The 14,190-nt window shown below is 34.8% G+C and overlaps 5 protein-coding genes across 5 annotated transcripts; 3 read left to right on the top strand and 2 right to left on the bottom strand. All coding sequences in view use genetic code 12, as the record gives it.

Moving 5' to 3' along the window:
* Positions 1–1,026: 1,026 nt before the first annotated feature.
* On the top strand, positions 1,027–2,232 carry J8A68_002963 (uncharacterized protein; the record flags this gene model as incomplete). Its single annotated transcript, XM_049406766.1, has 1 exon — positions 1,027–2,232. One exon carries the CDS (start codon positions 1,027–1,029, stop codon positions 2,230–2,232), a length of 1,206 nt encoding a protein of 401 aa, XP_049263736.1.
* Positions 2,233–2,535: 303 nt separating this feature from the next.
* J8A68_002962 (uncharacterized protein) lies at positions 2,536–4,731 on the top strand (the record flags this gene model as incomplete). The annotated part of the gene is made up of 1 exon (XM_049406765.1): positions 2,536–4,731. One exon carries the CDS (start codon positions 2,536–2,538, stop codon positions 4,729–4,731), a length of 2,196 nt encoding a protein of 731 aa, XP_049263735.1.
* A 1,089-nt stretch (positions 4,732–5,820) lies between these two features.
* AGA1 (Aga1p) lies at positions 5,821–7,033 on the bottom strand (the record flags this gene model as incomplete). Its single annotated transcript, XM_049406764.1, has 2 exons — positions 5,821–6,961; positions 7,020–7,033. 2 exons carry the CDS (start codon positions 7,031–7,033, stop codon positions 5,821–5,823), a joined length of 1,155 nt encoding a protein of 384 aa, XP_049263734.1.
* Positions 7,034–11,892: 4,859 nt separating this feature from the next.
* Positions 11,893–12,201, bottom strand: J8A68_002960 (uncharacterized protein; the record flags this gene model as incomplete). The annotated part of the gene is made up of 1 exon (XM_049406763.1): positions 11,893–12,201. One exon carries the CDS (start codon positions 12,199–12,201, stop codon positions 11,893–11,895), a length of 309 nt encoding a protein of 102 aa, XP_049263733.1.
* A 354-nt stretch (positions 12,202–12,555) lies between these two features.
* On the top strand, positions 12,556–13,014 carry J8A68_002959 (E2 ubiquitin-conjugating protein; the record flags this gene model as incomplete). Its single annotated transcript, XM_049406762.1, has 1 exon — positions 12,556–13,014. The coding sequence occupies one exon, from the start codon at positions 12,556–12,558 to the stop codon at positions 13,012–13,014; it is 459 nt and encodes a 152-aa protein (XP_049263732.1).
* Between the last annotated feature and the right edge of the window lie 1,176 nt (positions 13,015–14,190).

Below are 14,190 nucleotides of genomic sequence, written 5' to 3'. Positions count from 1 at the left end.
AGTGGGGAGGAACCTCTTCTTAATCAGAACAAAGTAGAATATCATAACAATGACGATATTGTAGTCTCTTAGGTACTTGTTCTTTTTAGGGAAATAGATATACCAAATTAGCCTCTTACTTATACTTCAAAGTTCGGAGTTTCCCTCCAGAATTCCACTGTTACCAACCCAGTTTTCCATTTTATCTGCCAATAAGATTTAGTTTCTTTTTGTTGTCGGTTATGCGTGTCATGCTAATTACAAATAATATTTTTTTATAATTTTCTATTTTCTATTTTTAACTTGCATTGGGAATTACATAAGAACACGATACAAATAAAATAAAATAAATTTAAAAATTGATTTTTGAAATATTTTTAATTATTAGGCGGCTTTTTAGGGGTAGAAAAGGGAATTACTCCATAGTCTCTCAGTGAAAATTACCTTACTTAACAATACACTGAAAAACGTTTCATAGCAATTGAAAATAAATGGACTTATGAAAATTCATTAATATTGGAAGTAGTCAACATGGAATTACCTAATTAATTGTCGTATGATCCTTATAGATATTGTGAGTATTAATTATGTAGAAGGACAATGGAGCTTGAGATAATATATGCCGTGGTTATCAATGTGTAATTAAAAATAATAAAATTTAAAATATTTAATTTTAATTCCTCCAACCCCCTAATTCTTGTGTATTTTAATAGAAAAATGGAACAGAGAAATAAAAAAAAAAAACAATTTTTATCCATGGAGTAATTATGTTTATTGTTTTGATTTGTTTTTTCCTTTACTTACAACTGTACTTCCTCACACTTTGACTCGCACCATTTTTTTTTGTTTTTTTTTAAAGATTTTTTCATACCATTTTCCTATAATTCCTTTTTCTTTGCATCTAAAACGAATTATATTGATAAATTGTTTATCTCTACTTGGTAAGATATAGCAATTGAACTTAGGATAAACATTGTTAGTGCAGGTGCAAAAAAAGAGGACAAAGAATTGATCGTGTGAACGATTGTTGAAGCAAATTGTATGAAAATGTCTGAAACTGGGTCGCTAAAAAGAGAAGCACTAACAATTAACTTGGAAGAAGTTAGTGAAAGTAGTAGCAATGACAGTAATAATGTCGCCAGCGCTGTCAGTCCTAATAGAGATGACCCTGCTGATCATAGTATTGTAAACACTAGCATGCTTGATTATAATACATCACAATTGATTACAGACACTCCTGTAAGTCCAACAGCAACTGCAACTCAAGCAGTTGTTAATGCGTCAGGCACTCCCATAAGGAATCCTAATAGATCTAAATTATCAGTAAAGGATATCAGATTAATCATGTATCTTATTATTCATATTAAACCATTTAAATATATAGGGAATCGTTCATTTAGTCAAACTAAAAAATGGGAATTGTTGCAAGACAAATATTTTGAAATTAGAAGTCAAGAAACCAATAGCGAGAACTTCTCAGTACCAACTATTAGAACTTTACAACGTCAATTGGCAGGTGCAATAAAGAAGGCTCGTGCGAGACGTAAGAAGGATGAAGAAATGGGTGTCGTACGATCACATATCATACCTTCAACATTGGATGCAATTGAAAAGGATGAGTATTATGATTATTCAAGGATTGAACCCGATAGTTCATTGGCTGAAATGGAAGATGCTGTATTTGATTTACATGAAGTTAGCGAAAAAATTAAAATAATTAAAGTACAAAATTCTCAAAGCACAAAACAAGAAGAAGAAAACCAAGAGTCATACATTCCAGCAAGTTCATCAAGTAATTTAGCTAATATTATTACTTCTTCGTTGGCTACTGCAAGCGCACCTGTTGTCGCTTCTGGTGTAACTCCAAATTTAAACGCAGAACAACAAGCCAAAAAGACAAGAGCTAAAGATGAAGCAATATTAAAACAAATTACCCAACTTAAAGACAATATGCTGGTTATAGATGAAGACCAAACTTTTACTAAAGTGTTTAAAATTTTCGAAGAAATAGTGAAAGCTTCAAATGAAAATGAATCATTAATTTTAAATGAAAACTCCACATTTAAAGCACAGATTGAAAATTTGACATCTGAACATTTTAAAAAAATAAATAACATTCATGAAACTCATTTATCTAGACAGCATGAGTTTAACAAAAAATTGGTTGAGTTAATAAAGAGCAAATGCGAAGATAATGAGAAATTCCAACTGATTATTGGTGATCTTGCATCACTTAGAGACTTGATTGATTAAGGAACAAGAACATTTTGTATTATTACCATAAATTTTAGTGTATATTTTTGTATTCAATAAAACAGTCATCGCTTTTGAAAAGCTATGGCAAATGCATGGAAAAGTTAGAGCATTGAACAATCTCTGAATTTATCACTGTCTTTTTTGACACAAGGGGTGATTGTAGGACGGGTACACATTTCCGCATCTGGTATCGCCGTTTTTTTCCGGCGCATACAAAATTTTGCAACAACTCTTTTTTCTAACCAATAAATCCATTACTTCCATAGTTGTAGATTATAAACAATCATCTATTAATCAACAATGATACTCAATTGGATAGTAATAATAACTTTAATCAAAACTGTTATCACCTTCAAAGAACAACATCTACCTTATTATCCTCCAACAGAATTAGCAATTAGCGATGAAGAGCTTGTTAATCGCGCAGTTGCTGAGTTACACAATATAGACGCCGCTAGTGATTTAAATGAATGTATGGCTTGTAAAACAAGATTACAAGTTGCAAAATTCCTATCCTTAACTAGACCAGACTTAGTCCCTCAGATATTTTCAACTTGGTGTATTGAATCAGGGTTTGATGACATTCAATGTCAAATGAATTATGGATATCCCAGTGAAGAATATTGTTCCAGCGGTAATGATTTTGCAAAATTAGTCAGTTTGATGAACCCAAGTGGATCAGATGGAGATTTATTCTGTTATTATCATGACAAGAGATGTCTGATATTACCAGAATTACCAATGTTCAATTTAGATAAATTGTGGCCACCAAAACCAAAAAGTTATCCAGCTCCAGAAAATAGTGGGACAACATTCAATGTTTTACATATTAGTGATATCAACCTCCAGACTGACTACAAAATGTTCTCAGAGGCTAATTGTTCCCAAAGTTTATGTTGTGCAGCTCATTCTAAGAATATAAATACTCCTCCAATTATTAATGAAAATCTCGAAGGTGGCTATTATGAAAGTAGTTACAGCAAGAATCATTTTGAAAAGGGGCAGTATCAAGATATAAGTAAGATAAAACAACTCATGTGGTCTCCAGCAAGACAATTTGGTGAATATGAATGTGACACTCCAATGTTGTTATTAAATAGTACAATGCTGGGTATTAGAGATTTGCATCAGAATCACTTATCATTTGAATTTGCAATTTTTACTGGTGGGACTGTTGATCACTCAGATAGGAGTTATTTAACCAAGAATAAAGTTTTGGCTTCACAAGAGAAAAGTTACAAAATATTGAAACATTACCTTGATGATGTTCCTGTAATTCCAACATTTGGTACTAGAGATGTATTTCCGATTAATCAATTACCTCAGAAGAACCTTACAGATAATCTGCATAGTTATCAATGGCAATTCGATTTCCTTGCTGATTTATGGTTGGAATTAGGCTGGATTGATTTTGATGCTGCTAAACAAATTAGATATTCACAAGTTGGATTTTCATTAATCACTTCTAGAGGTCTTAGAATCATTTCATTAAATTCGAATGTTTGGAATGTCAAAAACTTATATGCGTTTTGGAACACTCTTTCAATTGATCCTTTTGGAATTTGGAAGTTCTTAGTTGATGAATTACTCCAAGCTGAAAAAAATCATGAAAGAGTATGGATTTTAGCCCACCTTCCACCCAATCATCAATCATTACCATTACCAACTAGTGTCTTTGCCAAAATAATTGAAAGATTCTCTCCAAAAGTCATTGCTGCTATATTCTTTGGAAATATTCAAGTGGATACGTTTATGGTTCAATATGGTGGTGATGGAACCAACCCCAAAGAATTAGCTAATGCTATAAACCATGCATTAGTTGGACCTTCAATAAGTCCATTCTCAGGTTTAAACCCTGCTTGGAGATATTATACAGTTGACACAAATAGTTTCAGCGTTTTGAATTCATTCACATATTACACTGATCTTGAAGCCACGTTCCATAATGATGGCGCAGAACCAGTTTGGGACTTTGGTTATTCTGCTAGAGATGTGTATGATCCTGATCAAATGTGGCCGGCTGATTGGGCCCTAAATACTGAATGGTGGCATCATGTTGGGGAAAAAATTCAACAACTGACTGAAATGCAAGTTACTTTCCAAAAGAATGAAAATCGTGGTAGGGAAGTTCATGATTTAGATCCAGATATCCATTGTAGAGTCACTAGTTTTACTATTCCTTCTAGGAAACAATGTATGATAACTGATGATCAAGATGATCATATAGAACCTGTGGAGCCTAATGATTATATCCCGTTATTAAGACCAGATGAAAAAGTTCAATATATCGAAAAGGTAGGAGATGATACAGATAATACTGGTGTTTGGAGGTCCCGGGGTACTGCAAATGAAACATATGTAACTGAGTTGGATGATTTGGCACAAGTTATGCAACCTTCCAATGTAAAGAAACGGAAGGGCAAGAATATATCTTTGAAAGATAGAGTTAGAGAGAACAACGTTAGAATCTTGAACGAATTAAATAATCATTTTTAACTTGATGACTTTTGCTAAACTTTAGTTTTCCTATGATTTGTATATGCATATAATTATTTACAGAAATAAAATAAAATATAAATGAAAAATGAATTAATATTTGCTTGTAGAGCAAGGAGAAGCGATCGGTTTTCCGATTTTCCTAGCGATATCTCCAACTCTCACTATCCAATAAAATTCTTCAGTTTGCATTGTTATGTCAAAATATTACGTCAATACTTGGTACTAAATCAGCTGAAAGCTGCCTCGGGGGGATTTCGAACCAATTCATATTCCTATTTAGGAAACTCTCAGTACTTTAGTAACAATCTCTCTTTGTCTGTTGAAGGCGCCTTGCCTGGTTGTTGATGACGGTGGGGGGGAACTCAAGGTTCAAAAAAATATTTTATTTGCGTTCCTTAATTATAACACAAAACAATTATCCGGATAGAAAATAAAATATTTTCCCGCATATTTTTTAAACCATATATTTTCTGTGCCTAAGGCAACCAAACAACCGAGGTGGTAAACGAAGCTTTTCTATGGCTTCTTCATCGAATAATTAGTTCAGTTGTTCTTTCAGTTAGGCATAAAAAATGAATGTGAAAAATCCTTCACAATGTCCTCTTTCCCTTTTAGGCAATCGTTCAGTTCATCCATTGTTCTTCTCGATGCAATCTCGAAGCAATATTTTTAAAATCTGGGGAAATCGTACGCATTGACAGGTCTTGAGGCAAAGGTTGTGTTGTCATAACATACACAAAATTCTCCTTGCGTCAACGAACAGAAAAAGACAGAGAGATAGAGATTTCCCTAGCAAGATGCTTTTCCAAGACAAGATTTTAAGGTTTTTTTAGTAAATCTTAAATAGAGTTTTGAGTTAATTATTTATATTTTTTATTGTATTACAAATGTCCATTCTAATATACAGAACAATAATATATACCTACCCAGTAGAATTAAAAAGAAAATAAATAAGTGTATATGAAAGGGTGTTGTCTTAAACCCAAAACCAATAACAATCTTTCCCGACAAAACCGTTGTAAAAAGCATCTATAAAAGTATCGTACTCTAAAAGTAACAACCAGCGAAATCATAGTAGAGCCATGCCTACTCTTGGGTATCAAGTAACAATTGATCAATTCCACAAGGCTGCAACAATGAAAAGTCAAGATCCTTATTATTTAAAGCATCGAAATAGGATAAATCAAATATGTCAGGTTGATAGCTGTTACCAAGACCGAAGGAAATTGGTGGCTGCAAACTAGTTTCATCCACACCGAAGGCACTAACTTGACTAACCGGAGTGAGCAATTGCTCTGGGAAATTTCCCACGCTGGATGACCTTTGTTGATTCCGACGTTGTGGCTTCTTGATTGAAGCTTCAGAACCTGATCTTCCATGTTTCTTTGGACCAGTATAAGATTTGAATTGGAACTGACCAGCAGTTTTCTTCTTCTCATTTGATCTTTTGGCTGACTTTGGAGTTTGGTTGAATGTGAATTGACTATTTATAGGAGAAAGTAATGATAATTCTATTTCTTGTTGAATCTTTTGAGTTTGTAATTCAAGTTGTTTTCTCTGTTGCTCTTGTAATTGTTGTTGTAACTGTTGGATTTGCAAATACTGTTGAATCATTGCCTTTTGATAACCAAATAACTGCTGTGATAACAGATCTTCGAGAACAGGTGGTTCTGGTTGGAATGGTTGAGGCTGTTGTTGCTGTTGAGAAAAGTCAGGCACGACAAAGCCAGATTGATTCCAGTCAAGGCTGATTCCCAAACCAGCATTACTTATTGATACCAGATTTGATGAGTTGGTTTGATCAAAGAAATAGTTGTCAATACTTGAGAAAACAGAATCATTGTCACTTGAAGTGTTTGTTTCACTTGCATCAGGGGAATCAAATAAGTTTGTAGATTCATCGACCGACATCGGAGGAGAAGGAAACTGCATAGCTGGTGTGATAACATTTGGAGAATCTTCCTTTTCCAGTATTTCTGACTTAACTGGTGATAAATCAACAAACACAAAATCCTTGGGCATTCCCGGTTTGTTCTTGGGCCTCTTCAAGGAAGGTCTTCTTGCAGAAAAAGAACCGTTAGCAGCAGTAGCAGCAGATATTTGTAATGAGTTTTTCAAACATTCCAACGAAGTCTGTGAAATAGCTGAGTTATGTGATGCTTGAGAAGTTGAGGTAGATCTCTTAACCCTCCATAACTTCTTCCCGTTAGCAGGTGGTAATACGGTGCTAGATTTATACTGTTAGTATCGTGATAGTAGTAACTTTGTTTTCATGTTGTACGTACTTTTTAGAATGCATTATAAGTCTTTGTTTAAGGTTTTTAATCTAGATAAAGTCTGGATAAAAGAAGCAAGGTAGAATTTAAGTTTTCGATTCCAATTAAAAGTCAGAAATTTCCACGAGTATATATAGTTTTCGAACTTGTGTTAATTTGCGGCCAAAGATGTCGACAAGACCACAATATCTCCTTTAACCGATTTACTTCTGTACAATCATAAACAATGAACTCTGTAAGACAGGAACCTTCCTGTTGTAAACCATCTGGCCTAATTGGGCAACTGGTACAAAAATTGAGACAATTTCTATTCATTAAACAAATAGATTTCTTTTAATTAAACTGCAATCAAACGAAAAAATATTTTATTTTTTTGAAATTATTTTATATGTTAGATTGCTAAAACCCTTAAATATTTTTTGGAGTAAGTCCGTTATTTACGGTGCGGACGAGATTTTGTACGAGGAAAATGACTTCCACCAATACTTTACGATGACTCTTGAAGTACACCATTGCAAATCAGCCTCTAAATAATGATAAAAAAGATTGTTAGAAGAGAACAAAGTTCCAAATGTGACATTTCACCTCGGTCAGATTATTATAATGCAAAGTTGTACATAAGTCGGGAATTAATTAATAAATTAATTAAATGCTTTGTCTAAGAGTATTTCAGAAGGACAAAGGTGTTTGCAAGATATGTAAACCCTGATCACGGAAAGATAATCCATCTCGTCCACCTTCAAGTTGCAAGGTCCACAGAAGTTTCCATTGAACGTCCAATTTTGAATTCTTAAGTTTGTGTAAACAACTTCACAATATTTCCAACGCCGAGTAATACCAGTTAGGCAACTCACTAAGATTAGCCATGGTCGAGTTACAAAGAAAATTAGGTACCCCCCACCCTAGGCGGTACACCGATGGGCATTGTAATGAGTCTCCACTTTTCCATCCTTGCCATCTTAATAATAGAATTATGCAACTTTTTTTTCCCACATATTTTTTAGATTGTAAATAAATTAAAAAATAATTTAGGATTGCTGCAAAAAATGCGCATAAAAAATATTTCTTTCAAAGTAAAATATGATGTACAAAAATTTCTGGAATTTGGCCGTGCTCGGCAAAACTTGTTACGGGTTTATCGTCTAGTAGCATATCTATATACTCTCCTATACATACTCTGAAGCAAAATATGTTCAGAAATGTCAGTTCGTTTTGTGTATGGTTGCATAGTGTTCCCAACCACTTCCCCTCGAATAACTGTTCTCAAATAAACCATAAACTCAAGCTAAAATACTACTCAAACGAGGTTAAGAATCCCGGTGGTTACCGTCTTGTATTTTTTTAGGGGGGAGAAACTGTGGTAGACTCATTGGACATAGGGTGTCGTACAGACAATACTGAGCTCCGAACTTTACCCCATTATTCTACCCCGCGATAAGGAAAGAACAATTCGCGGACTAACTTTTATTTTAAACCTGTGGAATCAAATGTCCTGTGATTTTCTCCTAAACAATCTCCTAAAATCTCCGAAGAACCTTCAAAGGGATCTACTACTCCGATTTTGGACAGTTAACACACTTCTCTATCCGTTCCAATGAACCAATTTATCAAGAAACGGACCTGATGGTTTACGAAGGTCATCAGAATGTGTTTTGACAAGTGCTGTTGTTATATCCACTTACATGACGTTGACAAGTGTCCGTAATCAAATATACCTCTGTAATGATTCTCCTAAGTTTAGGAGGCGAGAAAGAACAATACGATCAGAATTTCTTTTCAACGTGGGGCAGAAGTTGAAAAATTAACTCCGTCATCAAACTTAGACATCTATGAAAAGAAAAGGAGAAACAACTGAAACATGTACTCTCAATGTTTCTCCTTTGAACCGACTTGTGAGTTCATATGGAAGAATCTTGACCACTGTCATGAATCAAGTGGTCGCAAATAACATTGCTGACATTCTATTGAGGTGAAAGTGCTCTCAAGTTTGTTTGAGGTTGTCATTTTTGTGTAGCCGTCTGACGTATGACTCATCACATTCCAGGAGAAGGGGACTTCGCATTCCAAGGGACCGTTGATTATTATGGTGATTTCAATGGACTACATCCCGAGTTGAAGGATTCAAACACTAGGTACTCGGTGCTAGTTCATCAAATAACTCACACAGATTCATCTAAGCCATATTTCCCTAATTCGCCCGACTGCATGTGAGTCCATGATTGTTTAGTATAATTGTAATGGAAAGTGTATAAAACAAACAGCCCATCCCCTCTTCCCTTGCATTATTGATTTTTTCGATTATTACAATGGCTGAGAAAGACTCAAAAAAAAATATCAGTGTGGAAAATAAAGTTTCAAACAGGCTTAACAAACGGACAAAAAAGAAATCTGAAAAGTCCGGGGTAATGAATGCTTCCACAATTAGAGGGATTCAATCGCTTCAGCTTTTTTAAAGAAGAAACATCTTAGATGTCAGTAATATACCTTTTTTAAGCTCCAGAATAAGAATATGACTCTAAAAATAGACGTTTGAACAAAAATATTTAAAGGGATGTCGATTTTTATTTTCGTAGCGGAAAATCAAATTAATCCGTCATAAATATTTTTTTGGTCCCTACAGTCGCTAATACTTTCAAATTGTTCCAATCTCAAAATATTTTTTTTGCACGGCAATAAACTAACATTGCGAGATTGTTTCCAAATATTATTTGCGGCCTTAACATATCATCATCCGGGGGAATTACGGACTATAAGCCATTACAATACATTTAAGTGTAATTGTTTTGTGTTATGTGTATGCTTTTCTAAATTGATGTCTAATTTGAAATACGTTTTAAAATTCATTGTTTCCGTTAATAGATTTCCTAAATAGGTCTCAGTTGCCATATTGGGTGAACATGAGTAAATTAGGGTAGCTGTTTGTCAACTGTGCAAATAACACAAATAACTCAATTTATCGATTATTAACAATGCCATTATCACATGCAAGTTCGTTCCACAAACTGTTTAGTGATCAAGTTGCGGCATTTGCAGATACGATGGATCTCAATGACATAACGTCAATTCTTTCTGCCATAATTGGTTCGTTATGATCTAGACACCTATTATACAGGCGATGCCAAAATGTGTAGGTGGGGTCAATTTGGAATTGGCAGTGTTATCGTTATTCTTTATACATATGCATTCAAATTGACATAACAATAGCTCGAGAAGTTAGTAGATAATGCACGCAGACATGCGCCTCGGTGGATCAGAAAACAGCCAAAGTAAAATGTCGACATCCACGGATAGATTCCATTAAAAACAAAACACTTCGAAAAGGACTAGGAAAAATTTCCAGCTCTCTCTATTGCTGATAACTTGAGCATTTCCTCATAGATCAAGAATCTTCCTGATTTTTAGGTGCCAAATCGATCAATTTCAAATTTAGACTATCGTTGTTCCGCGGTCTAGTCACTTTCAACAACCAAACTCTGAATTCGGAATATCTCCACCGTTTGCTTCCCAAAAGACAAATCATAGCAGGACCCTCCAATAATCAGAACCAAGCTCCCCCGTAGCTATATTGAACCACAGGAAATCAATAGAAGCAAAACAATAGGTAAAGCATGCCTGAGAATTCGGATACAATATAATCCTTCGTTGGTGACCCTCTATGAGTGCCAGCTACAAGCAGTTTCCATTATATCTAATTAGCATTTCCAGCAGTAATTCATGTTTATGCTGGTAAAAGCTTGAATTACCCTGCTGGAGTCAAACCGAAGATACGTTAGAGAAATTTTCATATCATCATGCACTAGCAAGTGTATGAAATCTTTCTACTACTGGTCATTTTTGGAAGTCCCCAGGCAAGTATTTGCGACGGGTAGGAATGAAGAAACGTAGATACATACAAAATAACAGCTCATTGGTTATTAGTTTAGTTTGGTGATTGCTCGTTTCAAATACATTTCTATAAGTTTTCGTTATTTGAAGAACGACAAAGATATCTCATCAAAGCTTTCCGTATATGCGGCGAATAAGTCCTTTAATTAGTCCTTTGAGCCAGAGTAATAAAGCCAGTTCGGGAAATAATTGCACTATTTTACGTCTGTGCTTCTAGATTCTCAAATTAAAGGATGCTGGCTTGGCCATATCTATAAGTTCGCATCATTTGCAGAACGAACAAGATATCTCACCTGAATCTCCCGTATATGCGGCGAACAAACCCTTTGACCTAGAGTAATAAAGCTGGCTTTGGGAAACGATTACACCATTCTCACATACTTCGATATTTCAAATCTATGCTTCAGGATTCTCAAATTAAAGGATGCTGATTAATTGTAGAGTATGGCTTCGTAATCTGCATTCTTGATTCGTTTAACTTAAGCGTCAAAACATGGCTGAATTTGAATCTTTATTACAAGGAAGGTTTATGAAGGTACTTAGTATGATAAGATGTGCCCTGGATCAAGTGCATAACTCGAGTTGGCAAGAATTTTGTTGAAGTTGCCGTTCTAAATAGTGTGTAATAGCTATTCATGTTGCAATGAATGAAGGTCGGAGAAGCAGATCCCAAGAAGGATGCCTTGCATCAAAGTCCCATTCAGTGGGTATCCATCAGTTATTGTAAATAATTTAACTCTATTTGATTAGTTGCACCCGTATTTCCTACTTTATAGATTTAATTTGATTATATTGTTACACTTTTATTGTCTCAAATAACAATCTATATACATGAATACGATAAATAACAACATCAAATCTTCTCCGTTGGGAATGTCATGAAATGCCTTTACTGTAGCACATTGATATGCTGGAAATGCTCTATAGAGCCTACAATACCTGGCACATTAATCGAAACTTCGTAACAGATAGCCTCATCTTCAATGAAATATTTCTATTATTTGGAATCATCTAGTTTTGTTTCTTGAGCCTTTGCCTTTTCAGCTTCTGCAAGAGCTCTTGCCTCCAATGCCTTCCTCATCCTCTCTTTGGCTTCTGGTTTATAATCTAATGTCGTAGTTTCAAGTACTGTCATGTTGAACCCCACCTTTTCTCGTTTTCTTCTTTCAACTTCTTCTGGAGTATGAGGGGTATATGTGACAAATTCGAGATCCTTTCCTGTTTCTTTTACAACCCAAGCACCTGCCGCTATGGCAACAATAGCCACGATGGCTCTTTGCATCATACTTGGTGTTCTTTGAGACATATTTCCTGGATATTTATCTATGTGTGTATACCGTAAAGATGGGGATGAGGCTAGTGGTATATATACGATATTCAACCAGGGTTCTTTGCTTAAGCTTTTTTTTTCTGGTTATATTTTTGTTAGTTTGCTCATTCTCTCACGAGACTCCATTTCATAATTAATTTTCTGGTGTTGGTTGGTTCAAATTTTGAAACACCCTTCTTCTTTTAATCCCGCCCCCCTTACTGTGATTTTATTATTTGGTAACCACATACCTTTCAAGGTCAAACAACAATACAATAGATTATCAATAGAGATAAATCCATTAGACATCATTATACCACCATATCCACTTTAGATCAATACAGATAAAATATGGCTGCTCTTCCTAAAAGAATTATCAAAGAAACTGAACGTCTCGTGAGTGATCCAGTCCCAGGAATCACTGCTATTCCATCTGAAGAAAATCTTCGATATTTTGAAGTCACAATAGATGGACCAAGTCAATCACCATATGCTAATGGTATTTTCCAATTAGAATTATATTTACCTGATGATTATCCAATGTGTGCACCAAAAGTTCGTTTTTTAACCAAGATTTATCATCCAAATATTGATAAATTAGGTAGAATTTGTTTAGATGTATTAAAAGATAACTGGTCGCCTGCCTTACAAATTAGAACTATATTATTGAGTATTCAAGCATTATTGGGTGCTCCAAATCCTGATGATCCTTTGGCTAATGATGTTGCTGATGATTGGAAGAAGGATGAACAGAAGGCTATTGAGGTTGCTAAACAATGGACAGCTCAATATGCTATAAAGAAAGAGTAGATTCTGTCGCTACAGAGAAAAATGATATGGGTTCGTGAATATATAGATATGATTGAATTTCCATTTTATAGTTTGCCTTGGAAGATTAAGGATAAGTGAAAGGCTTAGTAAGGGTAGACTTTTGCAGGGGATTTAAGAGAATGAAAGTTGAGGTTTCTGTGGAGACATGATGGAGGGTCAGTTATATTATCAGTTTTAACAAAAGTATTTTGTATGCATTAGAAGAGAACAAACAAATAAGTTGGTTGCTAGGTGGAACTGGTATAGTAAATGTGTACTATATCTGGTTTCAGCTGACGATAATTGCTTTAGCATGTTTAGGCGAATCAGCAATATGTACATTAGAAATTGGAATATCTGACCCTTTGATTACTAGAAGCTGAAAACTGATTCTTTTTTTCTCTGTTAATTCCTTGTGTATGGGGGTTTACATTATTTATTGCATCTTTTGATTAAGTGTGTTTAATAGTATAGATTGATATGCTTTTAATTCTACGAGAGAATATCGTTACTTTGAGTAATAACTAATTAATTAATTCCAATTACACTATAGTAGATCTCTTTGATTAAAACCCTCACCTTCTTTCGGTCTTTCTTGAGATATTTTTTTTTGGGTAAGAATGTACTCATTTTTTAGTAATGAAAACGGGGCTTAGATTCTGTCATCTAATATCGGCTTTGAAGATAACTCAACCGGACCGCTCTCTGGAGAGTAGTATTTATTTATTTAATCTTTGCAATCCAAAGGGTATTGGAGAGCCAAGATAGAAGGTAGTTTGTGTTACTCATTGTCAATTGTGGAGATGCATCTAAATAAGGCGGAGCATGAAACAGAATTCACAGTTCGACGCGTTTCCGTTTAGAAATTTATCGGCCTTTAGCACGGGAAACAAGACCCGGGTTTGCTGATGTATGTACACAGCATAATAGGACTTATTGATTCCATTGTGGGGGTGGCTAAGTGGGGGCAATGCAATGGAAGACTATATCCAATTGGCTGTATATTTGATATTGTTTCCATGGAGATTTGATTTATTATTCAATAAATAAGTTAATTCTCTTGCTTCCGTTCCGGATAGATTTTCACTCAGCCGAAATCAAAAATAAAGTTAATACGAAGAAAAAAAATAGACAGAGACGCGTGGAAGGAAGAGGGAGGAAGGAGTGAGGAAGGAA

The sequence above is a fragment of the Hemisphaericaspora subhashii genome (genome assembly GCF_019202705.1).
Source record: "Hemisphaericaspora subhashii strain CBS 10753 chromosome Unknown scaffold49, whole genome shotgun sequence".
Taxonomy (NCBI): Eukaryota; Fungi; Ascomycota; class Pichiomycetes; order Serinales; family Debaryomycetaceae; genus Hemisphaericaspora; species Hemisphaericaspora subhashii.
The sequence above is the reverse complement of the archived record's forward strand: the minus strand, read 5'-3'. Positions and strand labels throughout refer to the sequence as shown.